Genomic DNA, 23,516 nt, shown 5'->3' on the forward strand with positions numbered 1-23,516 from the left:
ATATAAATGTAGCTGACCCAGTGGAAAAAACTAAGAGCAAAGACAATACTAGTATACTTGTTGGAGTTGAGCTCCCATAAACCTAGAAGAGTTTAAGTGCAGGTACTCCCACCAGTGGGTATGCGGGCCACATGCAACCTTGCCAATACTTGGAAAATGTAGATAGACTAGCTCATGAAATGGAGTGAAGGATGGAAGGCCAAACCAACATGGAAGAACAACTTGGACCTTCCACGTTGCTTAAGGAACTACTATAGAAGCCGCAGAGGAAATATCCCATAGATAACCCGAAAACACGACATTGACACCAAATATCATCAATTTGACCCCAACAATTGTAGGAAATTGAGGAAGTTTCAAAGATTTCCAAATTAAAACAGTGCATTACCATTAAATGTGGGTGACACTATCCCTCTCTTTAATGTTTGGGGTGACAACGGAATAACAAATCCGCTCAGTAACCTAACACACATCTCAACACCCCATCAAATTTTTATTTATTTTTATATAATTTATTATTATATTTAAATTTTTAATCCCCTATCCTTATCACTAATGTAAGTAATTCATAAGAGAGTATCAATAATCATATTAATCCATAAGAGATAAGATATCCCTGCAAGAACTTAAGATTACCACCTCGCTTGCCCGGATGGTCACATAAAGAGTGGCCCTGTCCCCACAAACCAAAAAACTCCTCAAAAACAACATAATTTCCCCACCCCACACTAACGTCTTTCAAGGGAAATGGAAAAAGTTGAAAAGCTACTTAAGGCGGTGCAAATATTTTGAAATAAAGAGAAGAGTATCCCCACCTTCGAATGCCTATAATACTAAATCAGTGAGTGCTGCGATCCGATGTAGTGTAGGGTTTAGTGGTTCTGCATGAGGGTTCAGGAAGATTCAAGGGGTTTATCTCAGGATTTAAGCCTCCGACCGGATCAGTAGAGAGACTGTAAAATTGAGGTGCAATGGCTGTGTCTTCTTCACCTTTGACAGATTTCTCTTTCGAAGCCCAAGAATTAAGTTCGCTATTATTGAATGCTTCCTCATCATCGTCTGATATTTTGAATTCATGCCGGGTCGTGGAATCCTTCATCGATAGGCATAGCTGGGATCAGACCAGGAATTTTTACATAACATGCTTCCCCGTTCTGCTCCGCAAGATCTTCGGCTTCGAGGAGGTCTTACAGCCGTCCGACATTGGCGGATGGATCGCGCAGACCTCTGAGCATTCTGCGAATGCGGTCGTAAATCTTCTCTCGCCGTCTGGAGCTTTTTTTTCGTCAATCTTTGCCGCAGACGAGGAAAATGTGGTTCGCTATGTGTTTCCATCCGAGCGCCTTCCGGCGTGGATTCATCACATGCTTCAGTCGGAGAGGGGTTTGTATATCTTATCTGAAGTCTGCCCTGCTTTATTTAAAGACCGATTGAAGGAGGGCGGCCATGGAGGAGGATTCAGGTGCAGTTGAATGCATTTGAGTATTTTATGTTTTGGTTTGCTTATTACGCTGTATGCAAAGATAATGATATTATGCATCGTTTGGATTCGGATGAAATGAAATTGGGGTTTAAGAAGGCTTCCCGGTCTCGTTTCGAGAAATGGGCGTCTTCTCTGCATAGTTTGCACGGTAGCCATGACAATGGAAGGCCTGTGAAGTTCAATTCTAGCCCTTATTTGCATCTTCTGAATTTGTATCTACACAAATTTGTTCCTATATCTGATTTTTGTGCTCCCAGTGTGTCTGTACATCATTTTTTCGAGGAGAATCCATCGATATTTTCTCGCGCCGAGTTTGTTGTTCATACCTTTGTATAGTTTTGGTTAGTGAATGACGATTTTTCGCCCTTACCTTCACGGGTTTGCCAGTCTTTTGGTATTTTGTTACCTGTTAATAATTGATATCATAGGTATGGTCTCCCCAGTGTAGAAATCACAGAGGCTGTGAAAATACTGGTCAATTATGTAAGCAGTACTTTGTGTTGTCCTCAAGAAGAGTTGAATTCTGGATGGAGAGCTGCATCACAAATGGATACCTTGAGATTGAGGTCATTTTCCTTGCCACGGAGTAGTTTGGTTGTGCCTGCTACATGGTCCCTTCTGTTACAGAGGCCTTTGTATAGGTTTATATTATGAGCTTTCAGTTATTGGCCAGTAGGTGCTTGTCTGAAGAAGGCTACACACATTATTGATCTATGGTTGGATTATTTACAGCCTTGGAATATTGGTGAAGAAGGCGAAATGATGCCCGCTCTCGAAGAGGATCATTATTTGGAGGCAGAGAATAAGATGCTTAGGGATAGGGATCAACGATTGTCTCCACTTTCAGGTAGCTTGCTTCAAAAGCAAAAGACTAGTACTGATTCTGTGGGATCATTAGTAAAAAGAAGCACGAAAGAAAGTTGTTATGGATATAATGATCATTGGCAAAACTATGTTCTGGCTAATTATCCTTTTTATAGCTCTCTTGTTGTTCAGTTTCTTGTATTTGCCAACAAGTTCGTGCACATCAATACCAAGGTAGTTCTTCAGATGACTCACAAGGTGCATTGCTCTTTCCTTTATTCTATTATGTCTTATTGATAATAGCAAGGAATAGATGAATAAACTTTGACACTTCAAGCAAGACCCCATGTTTATTTAAAGCAAGATCCAGTGGTGGATTAAAGGTACTTATTTCAAGGTAGGATCAACAATTAGGATTATTATACCTAGGTTTTGTATCTAGAAAATTCAAACATGAGGAATTTACTTTTGGAAGTGTGAAAATCAATTAGTTGGAACTTCCTCTTGCATGGGAATAATCACATAGCAGGAAAGGAGAAAAAGTGTTGTCCAGATCCGAATGTAGATTGTTGCCTTTTAAATATTGAATTTGCCTTGCTGTCAGTGCTATATTAACAGAAAAATTCAACATTAACAACAAATGATCCATTCCTGATAGATTAAGTTATGAGCAGTCTTCATGCATGTAAATGTAGGCTTGAATTTGATATAATTGTTTATTAGTTTAACAGACAAAAAATGTCCTTGGTTTATTTTATAGGCGTTTAAACTATCTTTCTTATTTTGCACTCAAATGCTTTGTATGTGAAAATTACGTCGTGTTATTGAAACTTAATTTGGTTGTTAATTCAACAAACAAATAATTGTCTGTGGTTTAAATTAGAGACATTTAGATTAGCGTCTATTTTTTGGATCTCAAATGCTTTGTGTCTGAAAAATACCTATCCAACTTATTATTTTATGTTGACAAATTCATTGTAGTTTAAATAGTTGTAGACAAGATTTCCAATCAAATAGCTAAGCACACCATCTATTTACAGTCTTTTGTGGAGGGTCATTTCCATAAATTATCATGTCTATTGCTCGAGAAACAATGGGTAAATTCAGCCTGATGTCATTGCACTGAAGTTACTTCTATTTGATAATTCAGCGAGCAATTTATATGCTTCATGTTTTGGACGAGTTCTGCAAAGAAGGATTGAGTTTTGCATTTTACATCTGATAGGTACTTCGCTAACTTTGTATAATGGGCATAGATATTGAATGGATATGGACAAACTTGTGATCCCAACCCAAACCTGGTTTGACTATGCAATTTTGAAGAAAATGTTTTTTGGTATATTCTTATGCACTGTCAAGCGTTCTCAACACAAATTGGGAGTGATCATGTTTGCTGTCTTTATAGTATAATTGGGCTAGGAGGCTCATTTTACAGCCCAGTGTGAACGTGATGTGTAAGTATGTCCGTGCTCAACTTGGACTCTAGAGTTGACATGTGTCCCTCTTAAAATAAAAATAAAATATTCTCTAAATAGAAAAGTAATGTTGGCTATAATAAAAAAGAAAAAAAGAATATGCTATACATGTTTAATTAGTTATCCATTTGACCTATAATATAATTTCATGTAAAGTAATTAGAAGTAAAAAAAATTATGTGAGTAAGATGTTTAAACCTTATACTTTTCAAAAAATAAGTTAACACTTTATATAAATAAATTACTTGAAGATCTATATTAATAACTTGTGTGAATATCAACTTATGTGAATCCGTGCTTAAGATGGATCCATGCTGGTAAATCATAATGCTTTTCTGACCAAAAAATGTCCTGAATGTGTGTAGTAAGACTTGAAGATCTATATCAATAACTTATGTGAATATCAACTTATGTGAATCCGTGCTTAAGATGGATCCATGCTGGTAAATCATAATGATTTTCTGACCAAAAAATGTCCTGAATGTGTGTAGTAAGTCTGTTGCTTTCAAAGAAAATTGAAGTCTTAAGTTTCTCAAATCTTTCCCTATAACTGTCTGGATAATGTTGATAAGCCAATAGTCGACGTTCGTAATCCATTCTCAAGTCACATAAGAAGTGAGTGCAACTCAATGTTACTTAGGTGGATCATGGTTGGGTGGGCAGTGGTCTTGCCTGAAACCTTGCGTTTCCTGCCAAGTTTGATGATTGTTTTTTAATGTCTTATTGAAAATGTTCCTGGATTTCAATATTTCACTGTTTTAGCTTGATCTTCTAACAAGTTCACTTCTTTGATAATGGTAGCAGTTGGTGGTTATTATTTCTAATTTGTTTCTTTTATCCAGATAGAAACAATACTTGAAATCCAATTTACATTTGTGCATTTTCGTTGTATATTCATGATCACTTTAATTTTCAACAGGTTTGGTATTTGGCTGAGATTTATGTCAGTTTATACTGGAGTTCATAGTACATGTATAATTTTGTTTGTTAATGTATTTTCTGACAAGTATATCAAATGGGATTCAAAAGGGTGGACTGTGGTTATTCACAGTTGAATTTCCATGTGTATTTCATTGTATCATTAGAACTGAGATATGTAATGGCAATAACATCTTTTTCTGAACGTGTCCTTTGCAGTGTTACCTCTATTCTTTGCTTTTCCAGAAAACCGGTTTTATAATTTGTTAAAGTCTGTTGTATTCTAATGTAATATTTTGTTTTCATCTGTAGGTATTAAGTGTTTTGGTATCTTCAAAAGAGCTACTGTGTCTTATTCGAAGCATAGATTCGACATACAATGATGTGAAGTCGGGAAGTGCGCCATGTTGTTTTGACAGTTTGCATAAGGTTGTGCCTGCCATCCGAGAGCAGCTACAAGTCTTCCCTCTATGACCTATACAGTGTTTTGACATAGGCTACCTTATCCAATGCACCATTTTTAAAAAGGTTTTGTTTGGAAAATGCCTCATTATATTAATATGTTTCTTTGTGACTACTACAGGACTGGGAGGGTGATTTATCAAATTTTGAGAAAGGTAGTGAAATTACTCACTCTCCTTCGCAAAAAGAAACACCGATGTTGCAACTTTTCAGCACCAGTGATAGTGGAGGCCATCAAATGCTAAAGGTAAGTTTTGTGAATAGTTTCTCTTTATCTCTTTCTTTTTGCAAGACTCATTTGGTTGATGGATAGGTTTATAATTTATTCTGCCCGTACATCAAAATTGGAACCTTACAAAGATAATTCCTTACAAACATTAATTGAATTTTTTATTTATTTATGCCATTATAAGGAGGTAACTGCATCAGTAATTGTTTATATTAATTTTCCCAGAGAAAGATGTTCCCTTAACTTGCCCACATATTAACTGTTCCAAGTGAGGAAGTTGGTACATTGTCAGAGTGATGGAATCCCCCTTTCTCCCTCCTTTCCCTGTATTTTTTTTTCTGGGTGAGGAATGGAATTGACTTCTAGTTGAAATACCAGCTGGTAACTGGACAGAACTACTTGGGAATAGATCCTGTAACCTCCCTGGGTATTATGCCTTCTGTAGAAAGGGTTGGGCAAACTGAGCTATACTATTGTGCTAAGTGTTCATTACATATGTACAAACATGAAATCAATCACTATCTTTATTGGGATTTTCTATAACTAAAATGGAAATGAATTCTATAAATCTTCCATACAAAAGGTTAGAATGACTTTAAAGCTCAGGTAGCTGGACATTATTTTATTCAAGAGGAGAGCTGTGTTGGAGTTGATTATTCCTCAATTTTTTGACCACACTGCAGAGCTCATCTTCAGGGTATAATTGAAGTTTGATTAAATTTGGGCTTGATAAGAACATACTTTTGAATTTTGATTAAATTTGGGCTTGATAAGAACATACTTTTAAAAAATTGATTTCTGATTAATCTTAGCTGGATAATAACCTAGTTGTGATTTAATTTTGCTAGTTGGAAAATAATCTGCCATGGTCTGGATCTTCAACTTGTCCTGACGATGAACCACACTTGTTGGTTTGGAACGCGTCGACAAATGATTTATGATGTGATTTATGCCGAAAAATCTTCTCAATAATTGAGTTTCTAAACTTTATAGATGATTTTTATTTTTTATTTTTGGGAGGGGGTGGGGAGGTAATTTAAAGGCCTTTTATTAACTGTTGATGATCACATATGATCCAACCTTCTGTATGCCTCTGGTCTGCCACTAGGGAAACCAGACCATTGGCAATACAGGAGGTCTGCTGTCCAAAAATATACATTTTAAAAAAATATATTGAGTTCTAAAAAAGCCTACAGTGCCTTGGCTTAACAGCCACAAAATATAACACATAATCCTACTATAATAGTAAAGATAGAAAACATAAATTTTCATGAGGAGACTAGGAGGTGGAAACCTCCACATCTATGGGTGCTTGATCACCTGGACTGCCTAGATGAGTTGGGCCTTTGCCATGCAGTAAGACTGCTTTTATCCTTGTCAAATGCTTGTCCATGGCTTTAAATTCCAACTGCATCATGTTCATCATCATCAGAATTTGGTTTTTAGTGTCATTTTTGGAAAGGAGTACCCTTCCCTACAGCTGTCTAGTTGTAATGGGACTGGTACATCTACTCTTGATAGATGACCTTTCAGCAATGAAGCAGTGATACCTCTCAAATTTCCATTGCCATTTTCCCACCCTCAAATGCTAGTTCCAACTCACACGGCAATTGATGAGCTTTCGGGGTTATGTATACCCTGAGGAGGCCCTCCTGCAGATATAATCCACCTCAGAAGTGCGTGCCCCGGCCAACTGAGGAGTAAGGACTTGACGAGAGGAAGAAAATAAAGCGACCTGAGTAGGAGCTGATCCCAAGAGGAGGGTAGCCCAAGATGGTCTGGTCCCTCTCTCACACCACACCTCGACAAAGCCTCACACCACCATAAACAAAACCAGAAAAACCATAAAGCAGCAAGGAATAACAGAGGATGCCCTGGATTCAACATAATCAGATAGAAATTGCCATTCATGAATAACATTTACCATCATGAAACAACACAATGTGCCTTTGCAAAGCTTCCCAAATCTGAACTGAGACCTTGCAAAGATTGCTTTTCTCATGCGAGGAGTTTGGTGGAGAGTAAAAGCATCATCTGAGATAATGAAGGGACGTACAACTGTGTACACATTCTCATGAAGTGGTGTGGTGGGCACATCTACCTTGTTGGGGTTAGATGAAGTTAATTTGATGTGAAGCATCAAAGAGGAAACATGACATCAATGACTAGTTAAATGTGTTGTTTAGAAATTAGACAAGGTTAGAGAAGGTTATATTGAAATTTCACATTGGGTTGGCCTATACTTCTACCCCTTTTTTGGTGTCTTCTCTTTTTTCAGCTTTTATTTGTTTACGCAGAGGAGAATTTGCATGTTTGCAAAATGATGCTTTCAGAAACATCTTCATCCATCTGACAAATCTATAATTTCTCCATAAGTATACAAAAATGGTGAGGAGTGCAGAGTTCCTAAACTACTGGTCTGTCTGATCTTCTGCTGTTAAAACTTAAAGTTAGCTTTAAGAGTCTAAACAAAGCAATTTGATAGTTAATTTTGTATGAATTGAAACTTCTGTGTCTACCTTAGATAAAATTTTACTTTGAAGCACATCGTTGTAGATTATACAACCTTTAGGCATACATATTTTCTTGATTATCTCTTCTATTTTTTTGCCTCACACCAGATACTTCTAATTGATTTATTCCAAAGTGTGTTTCCATCAATAGTATCAATAGATTTTCGTATGGGGGACCTTGCTAAAAAGATCTTGCATTCTGTCCCTCGTACCTTATTTAAGAAATGCCACCCATTTCCAATGGAGTAGAGGCCACTTGTTTTCATTTTTATCTCTCCAAAGGATGTTTCTAATTATGCTCTCTAGATATTGTATAATTGTAGCAGGGGCCATTAGAATGTTGCTTTGATAGAGGGATATCTGATAGGATTGGCCAGTGTCCAGTATTTTGCCGTATGTTTCAAACTTGACAGGTAAATAGGATAGGCCAATGGGATTGCTAACTTCATCAGTGTTGATGAGGTAGGGATGTAAATATTGCCCTATCTCTTCTATTTAAGAAAAGCCCCATCTCTTGTCCGTCATGCCCATGGGGGAAGTTCAGTTTAGGTTTCAGCTTATTGTATAATACCAGTGTCCAGTCACTTGCCTTATGCTTCAAACTTGACAGATAAATAGGATGGGCCAATGGGATTGCTAACTTCGTCAGTGTTGATATAAGGTAGAGGCGTGAAGGTTTCCCCTGATAGAGGATATTACAAGTAGAGGAAGGTTCTCAACATGGCATTACTAAGTGATTGCATCCATCTAGAATTTGAAGAATTATATATTTTTGCTTGTCTCTGCATTAGATATGTCTACTAAATGCTTCCAGTTAATGGGGCATTGATTTGAGCATTCAATATATTTTTATTCTTTATCAAAGTATTCTTTTGTTGTATTTGTATTTTTCAATTTATGCCTTACGACGTTTCCTTTGCAACATCTGGTGCAAATGCTAGTATATCTTACCTCATTTTATGGTTAACATTGTATAACAAAAACATGCGTTGTGTTATGTAATTAATACTAACATGTAATATTGATTTTTTTTGTCAGAATGCTATAGGTAATGATTGCCAAGACGATGATCCAAATTATGTTCAACATATATCAGGAGATGATGAGGATGAGGATGAGGATGATGGTGGTGAAGGAGGAGATGATGATGATAGTTGCGGTGTTGGTGATGATGTGGATCAGAGTAATGAGGATGGTCAAGATGATCATGAGGATGATCTTGGTGGTGGTAGCTAGGCATGCACATGCATTGTTTTTTATGAAGAAATTATTGTGTAGAATGACATTGTTATGTTTAGATGGGTGTTGTGAATTTACCCTATATCAATGAGACATTTTGATTTTGTAATCATACGATGAGTTTGATTTATGTATCTTGTTAATTTATGGTAGAATAACAATATTCATGAAATATTTTGATTTGTTAATCATATTCGAATTTTACTTGTTTTGATTAAAAATAATACTGATTTTATTAGTATTATGTTGCTATGTTATACATGTTTTGAAAATTGTTAATGACACATTGTTATTTTTTTGGATGGATGTTGTCAATTTCTCTTAAACTTCTTTACAAATGATTTTGAATTGTGATATCTGCTTTAATGATATTTAGAAACTATCATATATTTCACTATGAATCGATAAAGGGGGTCATATATGTAAAGAAAAATATACTCTATATAAGAAGTCAAATGCGGATGTAACCATGGATGCAAAATTGAAAGTAAAATTGGATGTTAAACTAGGAATTAATACAAAATGCAAACAATTGACATACAAAGTGTTTTAAATTAGAAGTGAAAAATTGTGCAATAGTTGACACAAAGAAGGGAACAAAACATGGCATACAAAAGGATATCAAATTGGGCAATAACAAGGACACATAAATGGGCACCAAATTAGATGCAAAAAAAGACAACAACTAGATGTAAAATAAGATGCAAAGTTGAGCGTTAAAAAGAAGCAAAAAATGTTACAAATTATTATGCCAAATGATGATGCAAATAATGGTGTAAATTTGGGATGCAAACTTGGGTGCAAAAAGGGAAAAAAAAAAAGATGTAAGAAAGACATAAAACAAGATGCAAAATGGGGCTGAAAAAAGGTGAAACCAAGGATGCCATATTGGATGTAAAAAATGATTCCTAATCACATGCAAATTTAGGCTCGAACTCAGACACAAAATTATATGCAAATGTGGACACAAAATGAGGCAAAAAAATATGCAAATTTGGATGGTGAAAACGATGTAAAACTAGACACCAAAAAAATGCAAAATTGGATAAAAAAGTCGGTGTAAATAATGGTGCAACATTGGACACAAGTAGACACAAAAAATGGTGCAAAAAGGGGCATAAAATAGCTTAAAATTGGATGCAAAACTTGGTGCAAAAAAAAATACAAAAGTAGACGTAAACAATGGCTCTAAATTGAATGTACCATTAGACACAAAATAAGATGCAAAGGTGGACACAACACATGACTCAACATAAGATGCAAATATAAATGCAAATTTGGATGCTCAAAATGATGTAACATTAGATGCAAGAGATGGTGTTAAAAATGATGCAAAATTGGATGAAACAAATGACGCAAAATATGGTGCAAAATGAGATGGGAAAAATGGAGACAAATCAAACGTAAATGTGGATGTAAAAAATGGTCCAAAAAAAGATGCAAAAATGGGCACAAAAATGGATGCAAAATTTGATGCTAAATCAAATTCAACACATGGTGCAAAGATAGGCACCAAAGCTGGTGCAAAAATAGAAGCAAAAACTAGTGTAAGACTAGATACAAAACCTGGCGTAAGACTAGATGCAAAAACTGACACAAAATGGATGCATAAAAAGACGTTAAATTGGATTCAAAATACAGTGTAAACTTGATGCAAATGATGGTGCAAAAATGGAAGCAAAGAATGACACAAAATAGGAAGCAAAAGAGAATGAAAAATAGATGCAAAAAATGACACAAAACTAGAAGCAAAACCTGTCATAAAATAAGATGCAAATCTTGGTTCAAAATTTGACGCAAAAAATGATGCATAGTTTGGTGTAAAAAATGATGCAAAATCTAGCGTGAAAAAGGATGCAAAATCAGGTGCAAAAAAGGACGCTTTAAAAATTGTACAATAGAGCCAGATTTAGCGCCAGGTTGCTCATCACAATTACAAAAAAAATGCACTAAAATCTGGCGCTAAATCTGGCGCAAATCGCTGGTTTTGTTGTAGTGTGATATCCCGAACGAAGATCCAACTTGGTGAAGTAAATTGATCCATGCAATTCATCCAGTAATTCATCAATGACAGGAATGAGAAACTTATCTTTAATAGTGAGCTTATTGAGCTCCCTATAATCCGGACACATGCGCCATGATCTATCCTTCTTGTGCACCAATACTACTGAAGTAGAGAAAGAACTTTGACTAGGTTGAATTATACCCGCCTCTAGCATTTCTGCAACCATACATTCAATTTCACTCTTTTGGGCATAGGGATATCTGTACGACTTGATGTTTGGAGGAACACTTCCTGGAATTATAGATGAATAACATGATCATGATCACGAATAGGTGGGAGACCTTTGGGAGTCTCAAATACCTTGGAATGATTGTCTAAGACTTTTTGGAGATCTGGAGAAATAGATGATTCCAATGTGGAAACATCTAGTGAACATAATTGTGCAATTACACCTCTTTGTTCCTTTTTTAGAAGCTTTGTCATACCGTTAGAGCTGATTATCTTTCCCGGTTCCCTACAATACCCCTTAATTCAACTTCCTTTCCTTCCACATAAAATTTCATGAAAAGTTCTTTAAAATTTAAAGTTATTGTACCCAAGGATTGTAGCCATTGGACTCCTAGTACAACATCAACACCTCCCATTGGAATGGAAAGCATTATGTTGAGATTGCAACAAGATGATGGAGCTTAGTGGAAAGTAGTCGCCTTCACTGAGTGGGCCCGCAGGTAAATTATGACGCAAAGTCTATTTTTGGATCACACTAGGAGTGATCACAACAGGAGTGATCAAAGTCTATTTTTAGACTCGCTGTCAAACATAGAAAAGTCAAATATTATTGTCACATAATAATATTTAGACTATAAACTTTATCTTATTCTCTTGGAGCACTTCAGTTTGAGCTATAGATGTGGCACATGCAGCTGTCAGAAGGAAATACACTTTCTTTGTGGGTCAGTTGAGTTGTTGCATGCATGACTTCAGTTAGAACTCAAGCAGTTGAGTTTGGTGAAGTTGATTGTGGAGTTGATGGAGTTGTGTTCAGTTTGACTTGGTTAAACTAGTTGTAATTAGTCTAACTGCAAATAGACTAATAATGAGTTTTTAAACTAATTATTAACTCATAAAACAACTAAAGAATACATCAGTTAACTTAGTTGCATGTCAGTGCATGTACAGTTCAACAGGGACATCTGTTAGAGGATCAGATTGCTATCAGTTGTGACTATAGTTGTGCATGAGGATTTGCACAAGCAATGTATTGAGTATGCCAATGAGTATTGCGTTGATTTGCCCAGTAAAATAGCCTGTGCTCACGTGATTTCCAGTGTGAGATAAGAAGTAGGGGAAGGAGGGAGTTGACCATATACTGCTTCATAGGGAGTCATTTTGGTGGTGGCATGATAGTTGGTGTTATACCACCATTCATCCAGAGGTAACCACTGTACCCAAAGATGTTGCTTTTCTGACGTGAAACACCTAACAAACATTTGTTTACGGCTTCAGTTTGACCATCCGTTTGCGGATGATAGGAAGTACTGAGTTTTAGTTGAGTGCCTTGTAGCCTGAAGAGTTCCTGCCAAAAATTACTGGTGAAGATCGGGTCGCGATCAGACACAATAGAAGTGGGCATGCCATGCAATTTGAAGATCTGATCCATGAAGGATTTAGCGGCCAAAGTTGGTGTAAATGGGTGGGGTAGGGCGCAGAAATGAGCATAATTCGAAAGTCTGTCCACAACCACCATGATGACTGACTTGTTTCCTGACTTTGGAAGACCTGTAATGAAATCCATAGAAACCTCCGTCCAAATTGATGCCGGGATGGGCAACGGTTGTAATGTGCCTGGTGTGTTGACGGTCTCCCCTTTGTGGCGTTGACAGACATCACATTCTGATACGAAAGTAAGGATGCCCTTTTTCATGCCTGTCCAAAATATGATCTTCTGGTGCGAGCATACGTCTTCTGAAAGCATGAATGTCCTGCAATGGGGGATGAGTGCAATTCTGCCAAAATGCGACTTTTGAGGGTGGATGTTGGTGATATTACGACTATGTCCCTGTAGCGAAGAATATCATCCTGCCACGAGTAGCCCTTAGTGGAATTTGGATCTACCTGCAATTGAGAAATGAGTTGGGAGAGCCCGGGATGTGAAAATCATTCCCTGCGAGCCTCTTCAATCCATTCTGGAATGGGGAGGGAAATTGCTAGCAGAGTACTTTCCTCCTCAAATTGGCGAGATAATGCATTACATCAATCTTCCATTATTGGGGAGATAATGCATTACTATCTAAAGAATCATAGTAATCAATCTTCCATTCCTCAAATGATTCAGCAGAACAAAGTCATGATTGTACACTACCTGATAACGCCCTTCGCATGTTAGGTAGTGTTTGACGAATTCTGCCACTGATGGCCATGGTTGAGGAAGTGAATACAGACTGACCCCGCGGCCTCTAGGTTCCACTTGCTCGTCCGGGCGCAAAAAGTCTTGCTGCGCGTTAAGAACGACCTGCTTCATGCTAAACCAGCGAATGCCCTCAGCTGGCAACCCTGATACCTGAACTATGTCGTCCTCTGTCACTGAAATGCGAACCCCTCGGACCACTGAGAAATTGTCTTCAAAGTTCTGTGCAAACTCTAATACTTCTTCTGCGTTAAAATCTCCCAACCTTTCAAAATATGTTGTCCACCCTGCTTGTTGGAAGATCTGATACACTTCAGGAAAGAGCTGTAGAAGACTTATGGAGCCAGGCTCATTTCTAATGGCCGCCTTTCCCATGGCTAAAGCTCTGAGTTTTTCCGCAGAGGCACAATTCAGTATTCTCAGACCCTGATCAGACTAGTTGTTGCAACAACGGCTGCGTAGTCTAAATGACGACAAAAATGGATATGATAACAGGCGGCAGGTTGGTTCATGCGAAATAATCATTCTATTTTTGGAATTCCCCCCCCCTACGTATGGTGTAATAATGATTGGACGTGGGGAGATATGCAATCATTATGAAATGAAATCCTCTCTTTTAATATGATTTAACCGAATTACATTAAAACCATATACCTTATACTTTACCTTTAATTAATAATTCGAAGTGTCGGTTGCAATAGCCTTGAATGATCATAGAAGGGTTTGTGTAATTGATTCTGGTATATGCCAACTAATTTTCACCAAAAGGATCTGAAGTATGATCGTGAAGGACCAGAAAGCTTATATGTCGACAAAGAGAGATGCTGCTTTGATAATAACAAGTTGCTGAGACTGATGTTTGAGCAACTGAACGATACATTGCTGAAGCAGGTGTTTCATCAATCGGGGGAAATTGATAATGTATTGCTGAAACAGGTGTTTCAGCAATGGGTAGAATCAATGATATGTTGCTGAAACAGGTGTTTCAGCAACGGAAAAAGTTGGTGTTACGTTGCTGAAACAGGTGTTTCAGCAACGGGAAAAATTGGTGTTTCAGCAACGGAAAAAGTTGGTGTTACGTTGCTGAAACAGGAGTTTCAGCAACGGGAAAAATCAGAAAATTGTGATAACTGACTTAGGTCTGTGAATGATAAGGGATTATTTCAGCAGTAAGGGATGGGTAACACAGACTGAAGGAAGACATTTCGGGAGTGGTGGGAATGATAGAAATAATGGAGGGATATTACTTTAGGGAAGAGGGTAAAATGATGGGAGGAAGCTTCTTGATTTAAAGCTTCAGATCTTCTCATGATGAATCTGTCCTCCTTATTGCCTTTCCAGAATCTGCAAAATTCAATTGTAACATGCCAATCCTTGACAGGGATTATTAGTGCTAAATCTAATCTACTACTAAAAATACAGTGCAGAAAATTAAGTGCTGTGAGGAGCAGAAGACTCCCCTGGAAAAAGATAATGAATATCAGTCATGCAAGCAGTCTTGAAATCTTCTTTAGAAACAGGGCGCTCATATAAACGGAGCCTATGGCCATTGACTAGTAGAGGTGTTTTAGCATCATCAATTGTTACAAGTCTTACCGTTCCGTTTGGAAAGACATCTTCTACTTCATATGGTCCAAGCCAACGTGTACGTAGCTTTCCTTGAAAATTTTCAAACCGAGAATCATACAGCAAGGCCCAATTACCTTTTTGAAACTGCTTGTGTTTGATAATTTTGTCATGCCATTTCATCCTTTGTTGCTGAATCATGTTTGTTTGGTGAATGGCATCCAATCTCTTTTCATCCAACTCCAAAAGTTGCTGCAATCTAGCTGTCTGCACATCATTCAAATCAAGATTAACAGCTAAGGCAGTCTTTAAAGTTTTAATTTCAAATTCCACAGGAAAAATAGCATTTTTACCATAAACCAATTCATAGGGAGAAAAACCGGTAGTGTTTCTCCAAGTAGTCCTGTAAGCCCATAATGCCTTAGGGAGCCTTTGGGACCAATCCTTCCGGTTGTCCTTCACTGTTTTAGTTAGAATGGCCTCTAAAACTTTGTTTGTGCTTTCCACCTGCCCATTGGCCTGGGGGTGGTATGGTGTAGTCATTCTATGTTGAATATGATATTTGTGAAGGGTAGATTTAAAACCATGAGAACTGAATGGAGGTCCCCCATCAGTGACTAGCTCTCTGGGGATTCCAAATCTAGTGAAAATATCTTCAAATAAGAAGGCCAAGACAGCCTCTTCATTGGCTCTAATAAGTGCTTTGGCTTCCACCCACTTAGTCATATAGTCTGTGCAGACTAATATATAGGTTCTTTGATTGGATGGAGGGTTAATGGGTCCTATGAAGTCCAAGGCCCATCTTTCAAATGGTTCAGAAACTACCTGGGGGTTTAGTGGCATTTGGTCTCTATGATTGGGTTGACCCATTCTCTGGCAGCTATCACAAGCCCTTACATACTTCTTTGCATCCTTAAATAATGAGGGCCAATAGTAACCCATCCTCAGGATTTTATGCGCTGTTCTTTTATCAGCAAAATGGCCTCCACAAGGGCCATCATGACAAGCTTTCAATATGTCATACACTTCATCTTCTCTAATGCATCTTCGGATCTCCTGATCAAGCCCAGTATAGAAGAGACATCCGCTGATCCAGCTATACCTGGCACTTTGTTGAACAATTCTTCTCTTTTCCCTATATGACAGGTGTGCTGGTAGTTTTCCTGCAACCAAGTAATTAGCAATATCTGCATACCATGGAGAATGAGCAGAAACTGCAAACAAATATTCGTCAGGAAAACTATCATCTACTGGAATATCATTATCAGTTTTTAACCGTGAAAGAAAATCAGCCACCACATTTTCCTTACCAGGCCGATCTACAATTGTAATATCAAATTCCTGCAATAGTAACAGCCATCTGGTAACTCTAGCATTTGTGACAGATTTGTTCATTAAGTATTTAATAGCTGAATGATCAGTGTGCACAAAAGTAGGGTACCCAGTAATATAGTGTCTGAATTTATTAATGGCATAGATTACTGCAAGGAACTCTTTCTCGGTAACTGTATAGTTAAGCTCAGCAGAGGTCATGTTCTTACTGATAAAGTATATAGCATAAGGAAGATGATTTTCCTCTTGTCCCAGGACTGCTCCAATAGCAACATCTGAAGCATCAGAGGATATGTGAAATGGAAGATTCCAGTCAGGCCCCCTCAAAATAGGAGCAGTAGACAGTTGATGCTTCAATTCTTCAAAAGCTTTTTGACAAGAATTAGTCCACTTGAATTCAGCATTTTTCATAAGCAATACAAACAATGGAGAAGCTATTTTAGAGAAATCTTTAATAAATCTCCTATAATAACCAGCATGCCCTAGAAAACTTCTCACATCAGTTTGAGTTTTAGGAACAGAAAGATTCTGAATGACTAATATTTTAGATGGATCTACCTGAATACCTAGAGATGAAATAAAATGTCCAAGCACTATTCCCTCACTCATCATCATGTGGCATTTTTCGGTACTTAAGGAAAGGTGGGCTTGAATACATCTTTTAAGTACTTTCTCAAGGTTTTGTAATCCCTCTTCAAAAGACACACCATAGGGGGTAAAATCATCCATAAATATTTCCATACAGTCATTCAGCATATCTGAAAAAATTCCTATAACAGCTCTTTGAAAGGTTGCTGGTGCATTGCATAATCCAAATGGGAGAACTCTATAGGCGAAAGTTCCCCAAGGACTGGTGAAAGTGGTCTTGTCTTGATCCTGGGGTGCAATTTTTATCTGATTATAACCACTGAATCCATCTAGAAAAGAGAAGAATTTCTTCCCTACAAGACTGTCCAACACCTGATCAATGAAGGGTAAGGGAAAATGATCCTTTTGGGTAGCTTTGTTTAAAGCTCTATAGTCAACACATACCCTCCATTTCCCGTTTTTCTTAGGGACAATTACTAACGGGGAAACCCATTCACTGTCAGATATGGGGTATATAAACCCTGCATTAAGCAATTTTTGAAGTTCTTCTTTAACAATTTCTCGTAAATTAGGATTCATTCGCCTTTGGGGTTGACAAACAGGTCGGCATCCCTCTTTAATGTAAATTCTGTGAGTACATAATTCAGAAGAAATACCTTTCATGTCCGTGTAATCCCAGGCAAATGCCTCCTTATATTCGTGTAATAACTTCATTAACTGCTGTGTTTCAGCATCTGTTAGATCAGGATTTATGTTTAATGTCTTACCGGGTTCAATTTCAACTGTTACGCTCTTAGATGGGATCGTGTTTAAAGTTTGAGATGAATCTTCAGGTTCAATCTTTTCTTGTATATTAGTTTCAAAAATTGCAGTTAATTGATTGTGTGTTTCAGCAATAACAGAAGAAGGTTCACAAATAAAATTATTGATTATTTCATCTTCTGTATTGTCTTTAAGGGTTAAAGCTTGTCCTATAGTTAGAATCGGCTAAACAGCATTATCATCATAATCCATCCATATAGAATCTTCATTATTAACTACTGGCGTAGCGTGAGGATAAAGAGTTAATTGTTTTGTTTCATAACCATTAGAAATTGTCATTGAACCAGATCTGCAACTTATAAATGCATCAGCTGTGGCCAACCATGGCCTTCCTAGAATTAAGGGATGTCCCCCCAGCTTTGTTTTAGTTTGCAATACAACGAAATCAGCTGGATATTTCCAGGATTCAACTGAAATGAGCAAGTCTTCAACAACCCCTTCTGGCTTAATTGTGGAACGGTCAGCTAACTCTAAAATGGTGGGTGTATCTCTGATTGTGTTATTCAGCTGTAACAATTGTGAAGTTTCCAGAGTCATTATATTAATTGCTGCACCTAAATCTACCAAAACTCGGGGGATTACTGCTTTACCAATCTGAACTGTGACAGTAGGATGGCCAGGATCACCATATTTTACAGGAGGGGCTTTTCCGGACATTAATGCAGACAAGTCTCCCATCACATGTACTGTAAGGGGATCCTTGGTTTTCCTACCAGGTTTCTTCACACAAATATCCCTTAATGTTTTGGCATAAATTGGTACATCTTTTAATGCTTGTAAAAGTGGAATTTTAATATACAAATTTTGCAATTCCCCCATAAAATTAAAAGCAGGTGTTTCAGCTGTTTTGGTTAAAACCAAACGCTCGGGGAATGGAGGTTCTGTTAATTCAGCATTTTTGTTAGAAGGTGGTTGAGCTTCTTTTTGCTTTTCGGTTTCATTTTTATCTGAATCAGTTATATCATCAATAATAGGCTCTACTACTCTTCCAGATCTCAAGTGAATATCATTACATTGCATAGTAGGAAATATAGACTGATTCTGAATATCAATGACTTGCACAGCTTTATTATTGGGGTTAGGATTTGGTTGCGCAGGTAGTTGGGGTCTCATTTGGTTGTTTGGTGGGGCATTTGATGGTAGAGAGAGTGATTGTTGGAATTGAGGCATCTGATTTGGGTATGGAAGTGATTGATTATTCCAACTTGGGTTCCAAGGATTGAAAGGAGGTGGTTGCTGTGGAGGCCAAGGAGTCCACATTGAAGGGTCAACAAAGGGAGGGTTTTGCATTTGCATGGGTGGGAAATTCATTTGACTGAAAAGTGGATATTGCATTTGGTTGAAGGGGGGGTAGCTTGTTTGGCCAAAAGCAGAATAATTGTTCCAACGATTAAATGGCATACCAGAGTTCGTACCTTGCCCTTTAGGTTGCCATTGTCTTCTTTGAGTTAACAGGTAGACTGCTTCAGCTTCTTCCTCTGTTGGCTGCATCGCTGCTTTTATCCCTGGTAGAGATGGACATTGTTCTGTCTCATGATCTTTCTCACAAAGGGTGCAAACTGGTACTTTATCTCTTGGACACTCCCTTAGTGGATGTTTATCTCTACATTTCGGGCAGTAAACAGCCAGAGTTGCTTCTGCCTCAGCCTGCTTCTTCTTAACCTGCAAAGTGTCAATCTGCGAAGCAAAAGAACTTAGCATTTCGGTTTTAAATTCTTCAAGCAAATTACCTATCTCTGCTCTTGTTGCTCCTCCATTGGCTGATTTCTGTACCCTTGAATAGGTGGAATCTCTTATCCTGTTTCTTGCAGCTCCCCTAGAACATCTTTTAGCAAGTTCACAAATCTCATCATATGATTCTTTAGATATATCTCCCTTAGCAAGCATATTTAACATATTTAAACAATCATCCCTTAAACCTCTAAGTAATATTGTTTTACGAATTTCCTTACTTATATCTGGATGATCGGATCTCTGTATGTTGTATTGCAATCTTTCGATGTAGTCCTCCAAGCTTTCATCCGATTTTTGTGCCATATTGAATAATTCATCCTTCTTCTCTCTTGTCCGGCAGTAGTCCTGATATTTAAGCAGAAATTTTTGTTTCATTTGCTCCCATGTTGTGATTACCTGACTCCCAAGGCTCATGAACCATCTCAAGGCATTCCCTTTTAAGGTGGCTGGAAACAGTTTCAACTTTTGAGCATTAGTAACATAATCATAGCTTCTACATAAAATATCAAATTCAAAAAGAAACTCGTCAGGATCCTCAGTAGATAAACCATGAAAGTTAGGTAGGGCAGACAATGGGATATTTTTCATTGTTCCTGCAGGAAGATCACTGATGGGAAATCCCAAGGTAGAAAGAGAATTTTCATCCCTTCTTTCTTCTTCAGGACCTGTACGTCCTCCTCCAAAGAGGAGATTATCATTGTTGTCTTCCATTGTTGGTCCTCCTACTGCACTTTCTCGATCGTCAGAATCCTCTATTGGTTCTTCAATGTTTCCTACCGGTCGTCCAGCGCTTTCTACTATCTCCTCGATATGTTCTTCTATTCTGCTACTTTCCTCTGACTCTTCAGCGCTGACTGCTGGTTCTTCTGTATTTTCAGGACCCACAACTTCTTCTGTCTTGTAATCTGACTGAGGGGAACGCTGAAGTTTTGACTTCCGAGAACTCAATCTTTGTGATGATTCTGCCTTTGATACAATTTCGTCAATAAACGTTTTTCGTCCTCCCCAGCCCTTGCCACCTGCGCGGTTATTTTTCTTCTGGTTTCCTCGTCCTCTCATACAATCTGCACATTAGGAAAAATAGATAAATGCTTTTTGAAATCTATAATTACCTTCCCCGGCAACGGCGCCAAAATGTTGGTCGCTCTAATTGTTCTCACAATTCGAGCTCCACATAAATTGTCAACCCGAGAAGGTCTTTTTATTCCAAAGGTAATAGCGCACTGGATATGCTCAATTTCAAAAGCAGTTCAATGTTGTAGTAAAAGAAAGTCACACACATTTGTTAAATTCATCAATCTATCAATTTTCAGTCTACTTAATTAGAGCTGAAGTCAATTAACTTATAGCAGACACGATTTCTCTGTTACAGCAAAGGGAAATAGATGTATGAGAAAAGAAATCATTCAACCATAGCAGGAACAGGACCCTATTCCTTGGTGGGAACTTCAGCACCTGCTGCCTGGCACTAATCACACTGTAAAAGAAGTAACCTCAAGAGGTCAAGACCCTATTCCCAGGAACAGGAATCTTCAGCACTTGGCCTCTCGTTTCTAATCACACTGCAAGTAAAAGAAAGCAATCAATGGGAGCAAGACCCTATCCCTCTGTACAGGGATCTTCAGCACATGCTCTCATCATCCACTCGTGCAATCAATACATGTAGTGCTAAGAAACAGAGTATCACAAACCATGTAACTAGTGTTTCAGCAACAGAATTAAATACAATGCAAATACATAAGAAATAAACAACTACAGGAATAAAGGGGTGGATCTTGTGAGGAAGGCGGGCCCTTTCCTTCTCACAAGATTCCCCGGGAGAAAGAATTAAACTGGAACGCTCAAAACAAGTCTTTATTCATCTGTCAAGAAACTGATACATTACAAAAAGGAGACTAGCTCCTGTCTCACACAATGCTGTTCTATGAATTACAGTTCGATCCCCCCTAATGATGATGTCTCCTCTTTTTAAAGAGGAGACATCATTTACAATTTTACACAAGAGCGAAGATCTCGATTCTGTTCTAAACAAAACTATTCTGTTCTTTCTTAAAAAGAGATACTGTTACAACCGAGACAACAGAAATGCTATCTTCAAGATAATCCAGGTAACCGTATCTTCTGGCTGCTGCTATTATCCACAAAAAGTTCTTCCAGAATCGCAAAAAACGCATAGCGGGAGTTGCGTGCTTTGACGACTGTTTCAGCAACTGCGTTAGCTGTTTCAGCAACGGGACCAGCTGTTTCAGCAACGGGACCAGCTGTTTCAGCAACGGAGTTGGCTGTTTCAGCAATGAAGTTCAGCTGTTTCAGCAACGACCGCTCGTTCCCAACAAGGCATATATTATTTGCGATCTTTGACTTGTGTTAGCAACAATGCACTTCAATAATTGATAAAATATAAGAGTATTATGGAATTAAATGTAAGACAGATTAACCATATAATAAAGAAGAGGTTTCCATATACCTTGGGATAAAGTGAATGAAAAAGACATTGAGGTTCATGGTTCTAAGGGTAAAGTGATGTCAAAATATATAACAAAAATGGTACATATTGGAGTCCTAACAATGACCACCGGTGATGAATAAGGACTAATGCTTGGACGAATGACACCTGCTTCCAAAAGTTCCTTGATTATTTTTTCTATTTCATTCTTTTGGGTGAAAGGATATCTGTATGGGTGCACATTTGGGGGTTGGGCCCCTGGAACCAAGGTGATGCTATGATCATGTTCCCCTCTCAAGGGTGGAAGCTCATGAGGCTTGTCAAAGACCAGCAGATGGTTATTTAAAATCTGTTGCATCTCAAGATGAATTGGCAGCGACTTGGTTTCGACTTCCTGGATGGCATTAAATTGAGCTATAGCTCCATGATGTTCCTTTTTAAGCAATTTTTCCATCCTATGCGAGCTGATGATAGAGGGAGCTCCCGCTTGGAGTCCACGGAGGGTATGTGTGTAGTTTTTCTGCTTAAAAATCATATATAACTCCTGGAAATCCATTGTGATTGGCCCAAGAGTGCAGAGCCATTCAACGCCGAGGACAATGTTGCAACCTCCCATGTGTATGGCAAACATGTGGGTTTTCAATTGATAATCCCCCATTTGAATTTTGACATTTTCACAATGGCCTTCACATTTCATTGTGCCCCTATCCGTAATTTGGACTTGGAAGTTAGAAACTACTCGTACAAAACAATGCACTGCTTCTGCGACTTTTTGATGGCTGAAATTATGTGTACTTCCACTATCAATCAAGACTACTACTGGGCGATGTTTAATAAAACCTCTGATTTTGAGAGTTTGAGGTGAAGAAATCCCTGCCAAAGCATGCAACGAAATAACTGGTTTGTCAGAGACATTGTCCTTTTGGTTGTCCTCTTCTAGCACCTCATGTTCCTCAAGTGCTGGATCTTCCTCTGTTGAGCTGTAGTCAGTGGCATCAATTTGAAAAAATTTGGGCTCCTTGCATTTATGACCTGGGGAGTATTTTTCATCACAGTAGTAACATAATCCTTGCTTTCTTCTTTCGGCCATTTCCACAGGTGACACCTTTTGGACCTTAAGTGTTTGAGTCGTGTTGTGAGCCTGTGGGGGGTGACCTTTAGCGGAGAAATTTGGGCGACTGTACTGGGTTGCTAATGCACATTCCACATTACGAGCTACCTTGCAATCCTCCGTCCATGTGGGAGGGTGGTGCAGTAGGACTTGGGCTTTGATGGCTTCTTTAAGACTGCTGATAAAACATTCTGTGAGAGACCCCAATTGCAGAAGGCCAAGGCTTCAAAAGATGTAATATATTCATCCACTGTACCAGTCTGTCGGAGCTTAGTAAGACGACCCAAAAAAGAAGATTCCTGGTCAAAGCGGTCGGTAAGAGCTTTTTTGAATTTTGTCCGAGCCAGAAAAGGTCCATTGCAACGTTGATGCCATTCCCACC

At 38.1% G+C, this 23,516-nt stretch overlaps 1 protein-coding gene across 1 annotated transcript in view; it reads left to right on the top strand.

Moving 5' to 3' along the window:
- The first annotated feature begins 971 nt into the window (after window positions 1-971).
- LOC149216940 (uncharacterized) overlaps window positions 972-23,516 on the top strand; it is a 47,049-nt gene continuing 24,504 nt past the window's right edge. Inside the window, exons 1-6 of the mRNA XM_089390088.1 lie at window positions 972-1,383; window positions 1,524-1,695; window positions 1,912-1,966; window positions 2,216-2,521; window positions 4,993-5,109; window positions 5,264-5,389. Of these exons, the coding sequence (XP_089246214.1) occupies window positions 972-1,383; window positions 1,524-1,695; window positions 1,912-1,966; window positions 2,216-2,521; window positions 4,993-5,109; window positions 5,264-5,389 (1,188 nt within the window). The remainder of the gene's footprint in view (window positions 1,384-1,523; window positions 1,696-1,911; window positions 1,967-2,215; window positions 2,522-4,992; window positions 5,110-5,263; window positions 5,390-23,516) is intronic.

This window comes from Pinus tabuliformis, chromosome 1_1, assembly GCF_031772625.1.
Source record: "Pinus tabuliformis cultivar Carrire ecotype Pingquan chromosome 1_1, CPIR1, whole genome shotgun sequence".
Classification (NCBI taxonomy): domain Eukaryota; kingdom Viridiplantae; phylum Streptophyta; class Pinopsida; order Pinales; family Pinaceae; genus Pinus; species Pinus tabuliformis.